This window comes from Trichosurus vulpecula, chromosome 2 (assembly GCF_011100635.1).
Source record: "Trichosurus vulpecula isolate mTriVul1 chromosome 2, mTriVul1.pri, whole genome shotgun sequence".
Classification (NCBI taxonomy): domain Eukaryota; kingdom Metazoa; phylum Chordata; class Mammalia; order Diprotodontia; family Phalangeridae; genus Trichosurus; species Trichosurus vulpecula.
This window is the reverse complement of record NC_050574.1, coordinates 331,256,389-331,271,531: the sequence shown is the minus strand read 5'-3', so window position 1 is coordinate 331,271,531 and position 15,143 is coordinate 331,256,389. Positions and strand designations below refer to the sequence as shown.

At 40.5% G+C, this 15,143-nt stretch overlaps 1 protein-coding gene across 1 annotated transcript in view; it reads left to right on the top strand.

Annotated features, from left to right (window-relative positions):
- Positions 1 to 15,143, top strand: part of LOC118839981 (kalirin) — a 413,338-nt gene that overhangs the window by 303,062 nt on the left and 95,133 nt on the right. Inside the window, exons 15-17 of the mRNA XM_036747488.1 lie at positions 3,048 to 3,266; positions 5,979 to 6,128; positions 10,184 to 10,298. Coding sequence (XP_036603383.1) covers positions 3,048 to 3,266; positions 5,979 to 6,128; positions 10,184 to 10,298 — 484 coding nt within the window. The remainder of the gene's footprint in view (positions 1 to 3,047; positions 3,267 to 5,978; positions 6,129 to 10,183; positions 10,299 to 15,143) is intronic.

Genomic DNA, 15,143 nt, shown 5'->3' with positions numbered 1-15,143 from the left:
TACAAAGCAATTTACAAATATTATCTCATTTTATCCTAACGATTCCAGGAGAGAGGTACCATTATTACTCCCTTTTACAGAAGGCGACCCTGAGGCAGATAGAGGTTAAGTGATTCGTCTAGGATCACAGAGACAGGGTGGATTTGAACTCAGTTCTTTCTGATTTCAGGCTGAGCTCTCCATCCACTGTACCTTTCAGCTGCCTCCTAGAAAGAAGGCAATAATCTCTATTTTAGTGGAGGAGACAGCAAGCACATATATAATTATATTAGGGGGTATAATATGGATGATGAGCCAGAAAAGGATACTAAATTCAGAAGGGGAATGATGGACTGGAACAAGAAGAAGTTAGAAGACCAGAGAGTGTAATGAGGTTGAAAAACAGGGACCGAAGATGTGAGAGAATAGGAAAAGAGCAAGGTCAAAAGCTCTGGTCAGAGGGTGGGTGTTCCGAGTTGGTTAGAGTATGGGATATTCCGAGAGGTGGCTCGTATTGTGTGGGTACAGCTGTGTGAGGCCAGTCACTGTTGGCTGGGCTCCCTGTGCTCTAAAGAGTCAAACTACCCCATTTCAAATGTGGGAATCACCCAAATACTTTTGAGAACGAGCAGTAGCTAAGTGCACTTTGGATAGAGAGCTGGACTCGGAGTTGGGAAGATCTGAGTTCAAATCCAGCCTCAGATACTACCTGTGTGACCTTGAGCAAGTCACTTAACTTCTGGCCACTTTAATTTCCTCATCTGAAAATTGGGATAATAATAGCCCCTCCCTCCCACAGTGGTTGTAAGGATAAAATGAGATATTTGTAAAGTGTTTTGCAAACCTTAAAGGGCTACACACCTGCTAGTTATTATTAGAAAAAGGAGTGGGCATTTCTATAAGTCTGTTCCTTAGTGTCAGAGACAGTCAATCTCAGTTGTCCATCACCTATTTTAGAATGTAATTACAACAAATTTTAAATACCAGGTTGGTTTATCCAGACACTCGGTAGTCTCTGGATTCACCTCCCTGCCACTGACAGTTGATGTGTACTTAAGAGAACGAAGACTAAATGTGATATAAATTTAGTGTTCATAGCTTGCTTCCAGGAAGCATAACATAGTGAAGAAAGTACTGTTTGTGGAGTCAGAGGATCTGGATTCAAATTCTACCTCTGTTATTTATTATCTATAGATCCACAGAATCTATAGAGTATAACTTATTTCTATAGTGTTTTAAGATTTCCCCAGTTCTTTGCTTGCATTAATTTTATGAAGGAGGTTGCACAAGTGTTATTCTATCATTTTACAAATAAGAAATATGAGGGATATAGTAACTTGTCTCAAGGTATGTAGCTAGTAAGCATTAAGGAAGATTTTGAACCCCAAACTAGTGACTCTATGTCTAGTGGTCTTTCTCCTATACCCCAGTGCTTCTAATAACAACCTGAGCTAAGCAACTTGAAGAAAATAATTTCATTGGGGCAGCTAGGTGGTGCAGTGGATAGAGCATTGGCCCTGGAGTCAGGAGTTCAAATCCAGCCTCAAACACTTACTAACTGTGTGACCCTGGGCAAGTCACTTAATCCCAATTAGCTCCCCCCTCCCACCAAAAAAGAAGAAAATAAATTCATTGCAAAAGGCAAAGTCAAAGAATTCATTTCATTGGCAAATATAAGTGATTTATTAAAATGGTGTCTGCTTCCTGGAATCATCCAAGCTTTCATTGTTCGCCATTAATGTGGGCAATAGGACACTGATGGTACTTGTCACTCTTTACCTTTTTTAAATGTGTTAGCGAAATGAACATAAAGGTCAAATCCTACAATGATGAATTGCACTAGACTGAACAAATTCTTTTAAATTCCTGGATTATGTCGAATTGAACATTGCTTGTACTCAGTGAGTCATTGATAAGATGTTTCTGTTACATGAGATTTTTGTTGTCGTGTCATATACTTTTAAAAGGATCTGACCAGAACATTGAACTATGCCAAAGAGTTCCTTGGAAAAATCAAAATAATGGAAATTCTTTGGAATGGCATTTGAAGGGAGGGGAGAAATTTACCTAGTGACAAATGCAGGGCAAAGGAGTTGGGGCAGGGAGAAGGTGGAGGTACAGATTAACATGCAATTTCTTTGCCTCCTTCTCAGGGGTGTGTTGGTAAATTGCTAACAACTAGCTCTCAAAAGAAAATTGTACACATGGAACCTTTTAAGTTTAATTTGAACTATTAACTTTTTCTCCACCACTTTCTTTAGTTTAGGCAACCAACAAAATAATGAGTCAAACCTTCATTTGTAACATTTGCCTATTTCCAAGGTATAAATACTCACAGTGAAAATTTAGCAACCGGCTTTTGGAAGCTGGCATGAGCTGGTTCCAGCACACCCAGCTCGCCTTCCCATCCCAGTAAGCAAAACTCTCCTTGAAAACCTGTGATCGTATCATGCAAAAGAGCATGACAAAGAGATCAGGAGTCCAGGCCCTGGGATATCCATTCACATATTTGTATCAGGGGAGTGATGGGGGAGAGAAGGAGCAATGTTTCTGTAATCAGAGAATCTGGGTTCAAACGTCATCTCTGACTCTGACCGCCTTAGTGTCCTTGGACAATTTAAGCAACCTCCTAGAACCTTTCCTCATTTGTAAAATGACTTGTTTTGTCAGTTATTCATGACCCCATTTGGGGTTTTCTTGGCAAAGATACTGGAGTGACTTGCCATTTCCTTCTCTAGCTCATTTTACAGATGAGGAAACTGAGGCAAACTGGGTTGAGTGACTTGCCCAGGGTCACACAGCTGGGAAGTGTTGGAGGCTAGATTTGAACTCAGGGGCAGACTAGGAAGCCTCTAACTCCCTTCCAACTCTAGATTTATGATTTTGTGAATGAATATTGTTTTTTAATGTCTGTAACTAGTAGCAGTAGTAGAAAATTGTGAAGAAAAAAGTCATTTTAAAACTGTTTAACTTTTTCTACATCTTCCTGCTCACACCTCACTCCACCCCTCTCCCATATTATACCTGGGTCATCCCCATGAACCTCTCTCTCCTCCCCTCATGCCCAGTCCCTCTTTCATGCAACTTCCTTGCAGAAGACGCACCAGAGTGCCCTGCAGGTGCAGCAGAAGGCAGAGGTATTGCTCCAAGCTGGGCACTACGATGCCGATGCCATCCGGGAATGCGCCGAGAAGGTGGCGATGCACTGGCAGCAGCTGATGCTGAAGATGGAAGACAGGCTAAAGCTGGTCAATGCCTCTGTGGCCTTTTACAAAACATCTGAGCAGGTGAGTGGAGGTGGTAGATGTAGAGGCCACAAATTCTGTCACTGACCGCTTCTCTTGCACCAACCCTGCCCATCCCCACCCAGCTTTCCCAACTCCAAATCCACAACTTGCCATGTGGCCATAACACCTGTGATTCCCGTTCTATAAAATGGGGAAGGTGGACCAATTAGGTGATTTCTAAACTACCTTTCAAATATAAAGATGTTTACCCATTATTTTATTTTTAAAATTTGTATTGTTGCTCTTTCTTTTATATGTTTTGGCCAATTCCTGAACTCTCCCTTGTAACAAAGAAAAATAGACAATAAAAATACAGTAACCTTGTCAGAGAGCATGTATGGCCATAGTCCCCATCTCTGGTCTCCCACCTCTCTCCCAAGGAAAGGGAGGTGTTTTTCATCATCTGTTCTGCAGGACTGAAATTGGTCAGTATAATTAATCAGATTTTTTGCTTTCTTTTAGCATTGTTTTCATAGTTAGTGAAAATGCCAGTGATGTGATTTCACATGTATAATTGATATCACATTGCTTGCCTTCTCAGTGGGTGGGGTAGAGAGAGAATTTGGAACTCAAAATTAAAAAAAAAGAATATTAAAAATAAACAACTTTTTTAAAAAGTCTAAAATTAAAAAAAATAAAAATATAAGTGGACACCAGTCCAAAAGTCAATGATAATTATCATAACCAATCATAATGTCGTTATCCTGTTTGTGATTATTGAGACTGCTAGATGGCATAGCCCTTAGAGTGTTGGACTTGGCGTTAGGACGACTTCACTTCAAATCTGGCTCCAGACACCGGCTAGCTGAGTGAACCTGGCAGCCAGATTATTAAACATCCCTCAGCCTCCACTTCTCCTGGAAGATGGAGACAAAAATAGCATGGACTTCACAGAGTTGTTTCAAGAATCAGAGGAGACAGCCTAGAGAAAGCACTTTGGAGACCTTAATGGGCTGCATGAATGGTAGCTATTATTACTGTTCCTATCGCTTCCTCCTTGCTCATTCTGGCTCCAAATCTTGGAAAGTAGAAGGATGGGTTATGATACCAACATCTGTTTACTGTGCCATATTCCCCTCTGCAAGCGAGTGGACTAGATGCAGACACTTATAAATACTTCCTCCCACTAGCCAGCTCTACAGATGGGGCTCCAAAGCAGAAACTGAATGATCTAATAATAATACTGACTCAGTATTTTCTGAAACCCCACCCTCCCCCACCTTCAAAGGCTCAGACTGCTGCATGCTGAAGAGAATCACCTTTATCTCTTGGAACTCAAAGTTTAAAGAGGCACAATCCTTATCTTTGTTGTTCAGTCATTTCAGTCATGTCTGACTATCCATGATCCCATTGGGGGTTTTCTTGGCAAAAATACTGGAGTAGTTTGTCATTTCCTTCTCCAGCTCATTTTACTGATGAGGAAACTGAGGCAAACAGGGTGAAGTGACTTGCCCAGGGTCCCATAGATAGGAAGTGTCTGAGGCCAGATTTGAACCCAGGAAGATAAGTCTTCCTGGCACTCCATCCACTGAACCACCTAGCTGCCCCTTATCCTTAGGAATCCGCATTACAAGGAGATTGAACGAAGGTAGGAGACAAAACTCATGTGGAAGAAACAGACGAAACACATACAATAATAATTATAGCTAACATTTATTTAGCACTTTGAGGTTTAGAGTGACTCATGTACTATCTCATTTGATCCTCTAGTCAATCCTCTGAAATAGGTGCTATTTTTATACCTATTCTACAGAGGAACAAACTGAGGCTAAAAGAGGTTAATTGACTTACCAGTGTCAATACAATTAGTAAGTGTCTGAGGAAGGATTCAGCCTAACTCCAAGGCCAGATCTTTGATTATGCCACCTTGCTATATCTACCATAAATATATTATTTATACCCTCTTAATTCAACTCAACAAGCATTTATTAAGCATCAGTTAGATGCCAGGCACTGCACACCTTAGAAGTATATGCATTTGTGTGTATGCATGCTTAAAGACAAGTTCTATGTGTGTACACAAGTGCTGTGAAGTTTCTGAAGAGATGGAGGTAATGTTCAGTTGTGTCAGGTTAATTAAGGTGTTCTTATGAAAAAATTCTAAAGTTGAGTGAATTTTCATCCACATTCATCCATTTGAGTTGCTCCTTAGCATGGTGATGTGTCTCAAATATGGTTTCTCTTTTAGGTGATAGTTAGGAGTTTAACAAATTCATATCTAAGGCTTTTTACCTGTATGACCTGAGGTTTTTATGTGCCTATAAAGTATGTTCTCTTAAGTCCTGAGCCTGCAAATCTGTTCAGATTTCCCTCGCTGGATTATACATTTGCAGAAAGAAAAGATGTCTCTAAAGACAAAACTAATTGAGTTATTTGGGACCCATAGCCAGGTCTAAGATATCCAGAATCATGGGACAGGTATGGCTCTGGGCAAAGTTGTGAAAGAGGAAGCTGGTCTCAGATGTCCTGCCTTACCCCTCTCTTTCTTCACATCTTTCAGTGCCCCCTCCCATTTTCATAGTGTGTCCCTTTTAAAAATAGCTCAGTTAAATTTTTATCCACGTATACTCTTGGGGTGATACTTTGGAAGTATGAAGTCATTTCATGGGCATAATGTCTCCCCAGCTAAATTTAGTAAGCTCCTCTGTAAACATTTGTTGATTTATTGTTTGAATGATTTACTCAGCCGTTCTCTCCTTCTTCTTCCATTAGGTATGCAGTGTCCTGGAGAGCCTAGAGCAGGAATACCGGAGAGATGAGGACTGGTGCGGCGGACGGGATAAATTGGGGCCGGCAGCAGAGATAGACCATGTCATTCCACTCATCAGCAAACATCTGGAACAAAAAGAGGCTTTCCTCAAGGTCAGATCTAGGTCTCCAACCCAACATCTCCTTGCTCTCTCAATCTTTCCCTCCTGGGGAAAGGCTTCCTATCTACGCTACTTTCGGTAGCATTTAATTATTTAGGAAGGAAGATTTAAAGAGAAAATGTACCAACTCAGTGTACAATGTTAGCCATTATAATTTTTTTATTTTGAGTTTGCAAAGTGATTACTCCAGTTGAATACTTTGCTTGCAATTAACATTTGCCATTACTACTAGGTGGAAAGTAGTACCTTCAAACAATTGAGCTTTTCGTAGGTGTGGTTAATAAACCAAAAGAAAATAACATAATTTTGTGCTCATTTATGCTTGCTCTTTGAGAATAATAACCTTAAGCATAACTCATTATTAATTTTTAATTTAGTTTAACTAATTATTAATTTGAGCAGCATATAAATAGATGCTATGCAATGTAGAGCAAGATTTACAGAAATATAAAATGTAGGTACTTTTTTCCCAAATACTTGTCTATTATGAATCATTGATTAATTTAGCCCTGGTTTTCCCTGCAAGGATGAATAGAAGTAACTCATCTAGCATCTTTGAGCAAACCTCCCCATGCTGTGTGCATATTTCCAACCCAAGAAGTCCCTGATGATTTTGTGTTGAAAGTCCTTGTAAACAATTTACTTCCAGCTTGTGAATCACTCAATACTGAGAAACCTCTTATTGCCTGCTTACAACTTCCCAAAAGGAAGGTCCCTATTGTTACTGCCCAATACCTTTTCCTCACAAGTTACAGTTATTAAGAAGAAAAAAGAAAATAAAAATAGTAAAGTGACCTTTCAATCTTCATGAGACCCAGTTTTCTCCTGCCTCTCTGGGTTTTTTGGTAGTGTTTTGTTTGAGGAGGCTTTCCCTCACCCCTCTCTTATCCGGTATTTGCCCTCCCATTCAGCTGGTTCCCCTTATCACCCACTTCTAATTAATCTAACAGTCAGATAGAAACTGCTCCATTAAAGAGCTTAGAGTACATACATACGGATACACCAGAACATAATATATAAGCTTCAGCTAAATAACTTGTAAGACAGATTTTTAAACAGAGATACAACATTCCTTTCCCACATGATATCAAAGGGTAATGTTCTTTTTTTTAAGAAAAAAAAAACCCAAATTGCTCTGATCTGATGTATTTTTAGTTATGTTCTTAAGATAGTGGTAAGAACCCTCCTATTAGCAGCTAGGATTGATGGTAAATGGATGTAGAAAATAAACTGTCTCCGTTTGTTCATTTACATCTTTCTGCTCCTCCCTGGATTCCCTTAACTTTTGAGATGCTATCCAGCTACAAAATCCTTATAGGGCAGGCACACATTATAGATAACTGGTAGCCATTTTCTTTCTGCTGCCCCAGTTAAGTAGTGATACTCAAGAGAGGTCACTGCTTCCAGCTAAGATACAGAACTGAGTACCGAAACACCACAATGCAGGAGATCTTTTCTCATAAGGCCACGAGAGTGGATAGAAAAGTAGTAGGTGAGTTTCAGTGCAGATGAGTGCCATATCATACAGTGCAGGGAAATGAGCCAAGGTCTCTTAACAAGAGGATGGGCTCTGAGCTATCAGTTATGACTCAGGAAAAGGGATTATAGCAGTCGTCACTGACTGTTTCCCAGAGACATTAACCTGAAGTGCCACCATAAACGAACAGCTAACAAATTGCTTGATGTCTCCAGGAAGAGAAGGATGTATAAAACATGGTCATAACCTTGCATAATACAATGATGTATCTGTCTCTGAAATACCATGTGCTGTTCTGATCATTACACCTAAAGAAAGAGCTTAAAGGAACAGTAAGTCAGAAAAGCATCAAGCCGATCAGCACACTGAGAGGGCTTCCGATGGATGGAGGCCAGGAAAATTAGAAGGCTTTAGTCATTAGTCCTACAAGAATAAGGTTGAGTGGATCTATGATCCAAGGTCAAGGATTTGATAAGGCCTTCAGGAATGGAAATAAAATGGAGGTGTCTAGAAAGAAGTTGTCTAACAAATAAAAGGAAATATTAATATCCTAAGGAGGAAATTGTGGAACTTGTCACCCAGAGAAAGCGATATAGGCCTGAAATGTAAGTAGGTTCAAGAATTCAGGCAAAAGAATGGATTCTAGATAGTGAGTTATTAAAGAAAGCTCAGGCAGAACCAGGAGAACATTGTACATAGTAACTCTAATATTGTATGATGATTAACTATGAATGACTTAGCTATTCTCAGCCACATAATGATCCAAGACAATTCCAAAGGATTTATTATGAAAAAAGCTGTCTACCTCCGGAGAAAGACCTGATGGAGTCTGAATGTAGTCTGAATGTAGATTGAAGCATTATTTTTTTACTTTATGATTCATTTTTTTGGTCTGTATTTCCTTTTGCAACACAGCTAACATGGAATCATTTTACATGACTGCACATGTATAGCCTATATCAAATCGTTTGCCTTCTCAAGGAGGGAAAGAATTTAGAAAATCATGAAAAAGTATAAAAAAACAAAAGTTAAAAATTGTTTTTACATGTAACTGAGAAAAGAAAACCAAAACATTCATATGTGTGCATATATGAAAGGTCAAATTTGAGGGAAGACAGAGTGCCTTTCTACACTCCTCCTCTAACTCTAAGCATACCTGATGCATCTTCTAAATGTTCTTCGATCACGTCGTTTCTTCTTAAGCTTACAGGACCTTAAGTAGCCTGCTTGTGATCAGTGAGAACCTAATAGTAAGAAAACTTACAGGTTTGAAGATTTTTGTGCGGGGTAGAGGTCCTTGGGTTGAAAGTAGGAGCACCTGGGTCTCCCCACTTGTTTTTATATTTTAATTTTTTTTTACATTCTCTTTTTAAAAATTTGGAGTTCTCAATTCTCTCCCTCCCTCCAGCCCTTCCCCCACCCATTGAGAAGGCAAGCAAGAAGGTTCCCATTATATATGTGAAGTCATGCAAAACACATTTCCATATTAGTCATGTTGCCAAAAAAATAAAAATAATGGAAGTAAAAAACAATATGCCCCCCACTCATTTTGTCACTTCCTTGCCTGAGCCTTAAATTATCCATCTGCACATTGGAGAGAACGTTGTGTTATTCTTTCTGCCACCTACAGGGAATAGGAGGATAAAAGTAGAGAAATGATGTAAAAAGAGCTAGAGAAAGATGAGAGAATGTCATGAGTTTAGCAGTAGAGATAATACAACATAGTGAATAGCTGTAAAAATAATTTCTATTTGGATTTGTAATGTGTGTGCTACTCTCTTCCCTTCACCAGATTTACTTTCCTAATTAATTATGTTTAAATCAGGCTAGTATTACAAGGAGTTGATATTCCTTGAGCTCCCACTATCTGACTGGCATTAGAAAAATATTCCAGCAGAAGAAAGGAAGCCAAACTAGTAAAGAACATTTACCATGGGTAGATCAGGAGCAAGGTTAAAACTGTGAGCTGTAGCCAAATCATCAATCTGCATTGGTAGAGGGAGTTCCCATTCTGGGAATTCTCCACTCTAATGACCTTACTTGTCCCAATATGGATCATGACTACATTGTCATGGTGAATATGGAAGTGTTTTGAATGACCAAACATGTATAATCTATCAAATTGCTTTCCTTTGCAAGGAGAGGGGGTGGGAAGGGAGGGAAGAAGGAAGAGAATTTGGAACTTAAAATTTTAAAAAAACAAGTATTAGAAATTTTTGTTTACATGTAATAGAGGAAAAAAAAAGCATTTTTAAATAAAAAAGATTATATTGTTAGTTTCAAAGGAGCAAGAGGAAGGGCATCAAAGATGTTGCTGGATAAAAAGAAGACTTCCCCGAGAAAATAGAGCTCATCATATCCTCAAATCTGAAGTGACCTCAAAAAGTCATATTGTCCAACCCCTGCCTCAGGGCAGCACGATTTCCCATGAATTTGAGGAGGCTCCTCCTCCATAAACCTCAAAGGCCAAGACTGTAAGCATCCTAGAAGAAGGGGAATGAGTCCCCTTCTGCAGTGGTCTCCATTTCCACATGACTGATGGGAGGGGGCATCTTCTTTGTCTCTCCTAGGCATGCACGCTTGCCCGAAGAAATGCTGAAGTGTTTCTGAAGTACATCCACAGGAATAATGTCAGCATGCCCAGTGTGGCCAGCCATACCAGGGGACCTGAGCAACAAGTGAAAGGTCAGTGCCAGCCGTCCCCAGCTACTAGCCACATCAGCCGCATAGGTCACACTCGGTGCTGTGCTGGAGTCAGCTCAAACCAGCTCTTGAGAGCTAATTATTAGATTTTCAATGTGAGAATTTACGCTTCAGAAATTGGCAAATACTACACATCAGGGCTTGATTTATTGTTTTGTTGATTGTCTAGACCAGGGGATTTGTTCTGTGAAGTTTGGATTCAGTCAAAGGACTGCACTTGAGGACCTAGAGGGCCACATCTGGCCTCAAGGCTGCAGCTTCCCCACCCTTGCTCTAGACTTAAGAAAGTGATGGGGAAAATATTAAAATGCAATTAAACTAAAAAGTGTTTCAGACATATGTGTATGTATGTATAAATACTTGGAGAGCTGGTTGTTAAACATTTATCAGAACATTTCTGGCCACTGTGAACCTCATGGGCTTATTATGAAGAAAGTACTTGATAAATCTTCAAGTACTATATTAAGTATGAGTTTCTATTATCATTAACATGATTGTTATTTCCAGTCCTATCTCTGCCAGCCACCCAGCTATGTGACTTTAAGTGAATCACAGCCTTTCTGGGCCTCAGTGTCATGGAATATCAGATTTGGAAGGGATTTTAGAAGCCAAGCATAGCACAGAGCACCTCAGTGGTGCAGTGGCTAGAGCACTGGGCTTGGGCTCAGAAACACTTTCCTTCCTGGGTTCAAATCTTGCCTCAGACACTTACTAGCTGTGTGATTCTGAGCAAGTCACTTAACCCTGTTTGCCTCAGTGTCCTCATCTGTAAAATGAGCTTGAGAAGGAAGTATCTTTGCCAAGAAAACCCCAAAATGGGGTCACAGAGAGTCGGACATGACTGAAAGGACTGAATAGACGGCACTAACTTGAAAATAGGAAGAATTGGGATCAAATCCTGCCTTTGACATTTCTTAGCTGTTTGATTGTGGACAAGTCCTTTAATTTTGGTGAGCCTCAGTTTCCTCATCTGTAAAATTTTCCTCACCTCTAAATGCTTGTAATCCTACCCACATTCTACACCCTCCTTCCCCACCCCTGAAAAGAGAGTTTACAAACATAGTCAAAGACTTCTTCACCTGAAACGAGAGAGAGAGAGAGAGAGAGAGAGAGAGAGAGAGAGAGAGAGATGGAGAGAGACAGAGTGATGGAGAGAGAGAGAGAGACAGAGAAAGAGACATAGAGACAGAGAGAGAGAGAAGTGGAGAGAGAGAGACAGAGAGATGGAGAGACAGAGACAGAGATAGAGACAGAGAGAGTGATGGAGAGAGAGAGAGAAATGGAGAGAGATGGAGAGACAGAGATGGAGAGAGAGACAGTGAGATAGAGAGAGAGCGAGAGAGAAAGCAAGAGCAAGTACTAGGTTATGTTTTTCTTTGTTTTTATGAAGAATATATGCTATAAGCATTTTACATTTGTGTTCTACATCCTGATATTTTTAGCTGACCTTTTTCTGGTGGTCTGATCAACCAAGGGAGAAAAGGACAGAAACGGGAGAACTTTTCTGTCAGAAGTTTCAAAGCTTTAAAAAAAGAGTCTATCCTTTCTATCTCTAATCGTGCCCATGTTGGAAATGCAAAGAGAGAGACAAATAAAAGGGAAGGAGTCCCTTTCCCATTTGCAGAAACTTATGGTCTATTGGAAAGTAAAAAGAGACTAAATATGACTGAAGCGTGATCTCCTTCATGTGGATTTCCAGATTATGGTGTGAGTGTGGTTGGAATGTTTTCATTCTATATGCTGAAATAACTTTGTGGGTTTAGGGGGAAGTTATGCTCCTGGCAGTGAAACCCTTTTAATAAGGACAATAATAGCTGTGGTACCATTTCACGTGGTTGTTGGGCTTGTATAAGATAATGTAGGCCAACAGCTTTGGGAACTATTAAGTGCTATGGAAAATATCTGTTGTTTTTGTTATATTATCCAACATTCTGCCTCTACAGAACTACTGATTATTAGCTCATAGGACTGTAGATTTAGATCTGGAAGGGATGTCAAAGATCATTTGATCATCCAGCCTCTGCTTGAAGAGTAAGGAGCAAAGTCCTGAACTGGGTTATCACTAAGGTCTCCTCCAACTATTAAACATTTTTTTTAATTTATGAAAATTGTAACTTTTAAAAGCTATCATTCATCTGACCACATTTAGGGACAGGGACTGTACCTGTGGTTTCACTGACCTAGGGAACTCCCTCTATCAATGCAAGTTGTCACTTTCTCTGCAATTTAGAGTCATACAAAGTTGCCCGGGAAACTCAGAAGTTGGGTGACTTACCCAGGGTCCCACAACCAGTGTGTGTGGAGCTGGACTTAAACCCAATTCTTCCTAGCTTTTAGTAGAGCTCTCCATTCTTTATGCCCCACTGCCTCTCGATCTATCTTCTGGCCATATGAAGGCCCAGTTGTTAACCCTCCATGGGGCAGGCTCCAGGCATGTGGAAAAGCAGTGATGTAGGGGGATAAACAATTAGGTTTAAGCCATCCCTATACACTGAAGAGGTATGTCCTTGGTGATGAGGAGCAGGCAAGGAAATTTAACCCTAACAATGTTTCCTTTTCCCTAGGTGGTAGTGGAACAGGTAGGTGGTACACAAGTTGCCAGGCCTGGAGTCAGGAAGACTCCTCTTCCTGAGTTCAAATCTAGCCTCAGACACTTAATAGTTGTGGGACCCTGGATGAGTCACTTAATCCTGTTTGCCTCAGTTTCCTGATCTGTAAAATGAGCTGGAGAAGGAAATAGCAAACCACTCCAGTATCTTTGCCAAGAAAACCCCAATTAGAGTTGGATTTATAACACCACCACAACAAAAAGGTGGTAGTGAGATGGGGCAGGGCGGAGTTAGAGGATGAGAAGTGGAGCAAGGAACTGTGGCATTGAAGAAGTTTCAGCAATAAGCTGAAACTTTGACTAGTGCCCTGGCAGCATGGGGAAGTGGCCAGCCTGATTTGGGAAGATTTTTCTGTTCATCAAGTTGACAAATTGAACAAATTAGTAGCCATGTAGCCATAATGAGCAGAAGCCTCAAAATGGGAGTGATTGGTCCACCCCTAGCAGTGCTGTTTCAGAATCTATTTTCTAGTTGCGCTTGTATAGAACAGGGGCTCCTGCAGGTGGTTTACATAATGCCTCCCTCTTCCCCTAGTTCATCTTAAAATATACATCCAATTTCCTAATGCTTGAGTAACAGGAGTTTCCTGCTGTGTGATCTGTGGGGCTCTATCTGCTGACGAAAGGTGAGGATAAGCTCCCAGGGAGAGCAGAGGAGTTGTATCGCCTCAGGGCAATGGCAGAGATTGCTGACCATGTGAAAACTGTCAGAGCAAAAGACAACTGAAGTTGTAAAGATTTCATAAGGTGCCGAGTGGGCTGAGGTATACACAACCAAGGAAAAACAGAGGCTCGATCGAGAGCTGGAAAGAATCTCGGAGACTATTTAGGGGCAAGTAGATAATGCAGCAGTTAGAGCACTGAGCCTGGAGTCAGTCATTCAGCCCATCAGTCAGTAAACATTTCCTGAACTCAAGACCTGAGTTCAAATCCAGCCTTAAACACTTACCAGCTTTCTAACCATTGACTAAACTTCAACCGCAGTTTTTTCATCTGAAGTAATAGCATATTTGTAAAGCATTTTACAAACCTTAAAGTACTATATAAATGGTAGCTTAATTATTAATAGTTTTATTATCTAATCCAGCAATAATCATCTATTATCTAGTTTCTCGTTTAACGGATGAGGAAACCGAGAATGTTTAATGACTTGCCCAAGATCAGGCAGGTAATAAATATCAGGTGTAGGATTAAATCTGAACAGTTTGATTCCAGAGCCAGTTTTCTCTTATCGAATGAAGAGGACGCTGAGTTCCTAGCCTGAGGGAGTTCCCAGACTAGTGGGAGAAAGTGTTATTGCCTCCAAGGAGCATTCAGTTGAATAAAGGAGAAAAATCCTATGGCAAGGGGACAAGGTGTATAGGATTCATGAGCATGTCTGCCACTGGAAGTGTCCTGAGGATGTTTTCGTTGAGGTTATAAAAGATCTTCTTACATCCTATTTTTGCTTGGTACTGTTCAGTTCAACTCTTTCTGACCCCCTTTGGGTTTTTTTTTTTTGCAGACATTGGAGTGATTTGCTATTTCCCTTCTCCAGCTCATTTTACTGATGAGAAAACTGAGGCAAACAGGGTTAAGTGACTTATCCAGGGTCACACAGCCAGTGAATGTCCGAGGCTGGATTTGAACTCGTGAATGTGAGTCTTCCTGACTCCAGGCCCAGGGCTCCATCTGGCTCCCGCTACATCCCAACAGCTTTGTTCAATTATAGAAAAACAGTCATTTTACCCACGTGCGAAACAGTCCACAAAACATTAAATAGGGGCAGCTAGGTGGTGCAGTGAATAAAGCAAAGGTCCTGGAGTCAGAAGGACCTGAGTTCAAATCTAGCCTCAGACACTTGACACACTCCCTAGCTGTGTGACCTTGGGCCCAATTACCCTGTCTTCCCCTCTAAAAAAAAAAGCATTAAATAGAAGACAGAAGAATAATGATTTTTCTGAGTATCATTTCTATCTGAATTCTATTAAAAAAAGATGAGAAAAAGTGAGATGATAATAACAACAGCTAACATTTCTATAGCACTCTGATCCTTACAATAACCCCGCGAGGTGGCTGCTCCATTATTCCCATTTTACAGGGGAGGAAACTGAGGCTGAGAGGTTAGAGGTTCTCTGCTTATTGACATTCAGATCCTAAGTGACAGGAGCGCTGTCCCGGCCCTCAGGAAGCATCCAGTCTAATGAACAAGCCAATGTTCCTGTCCCCAAGGATCTCTC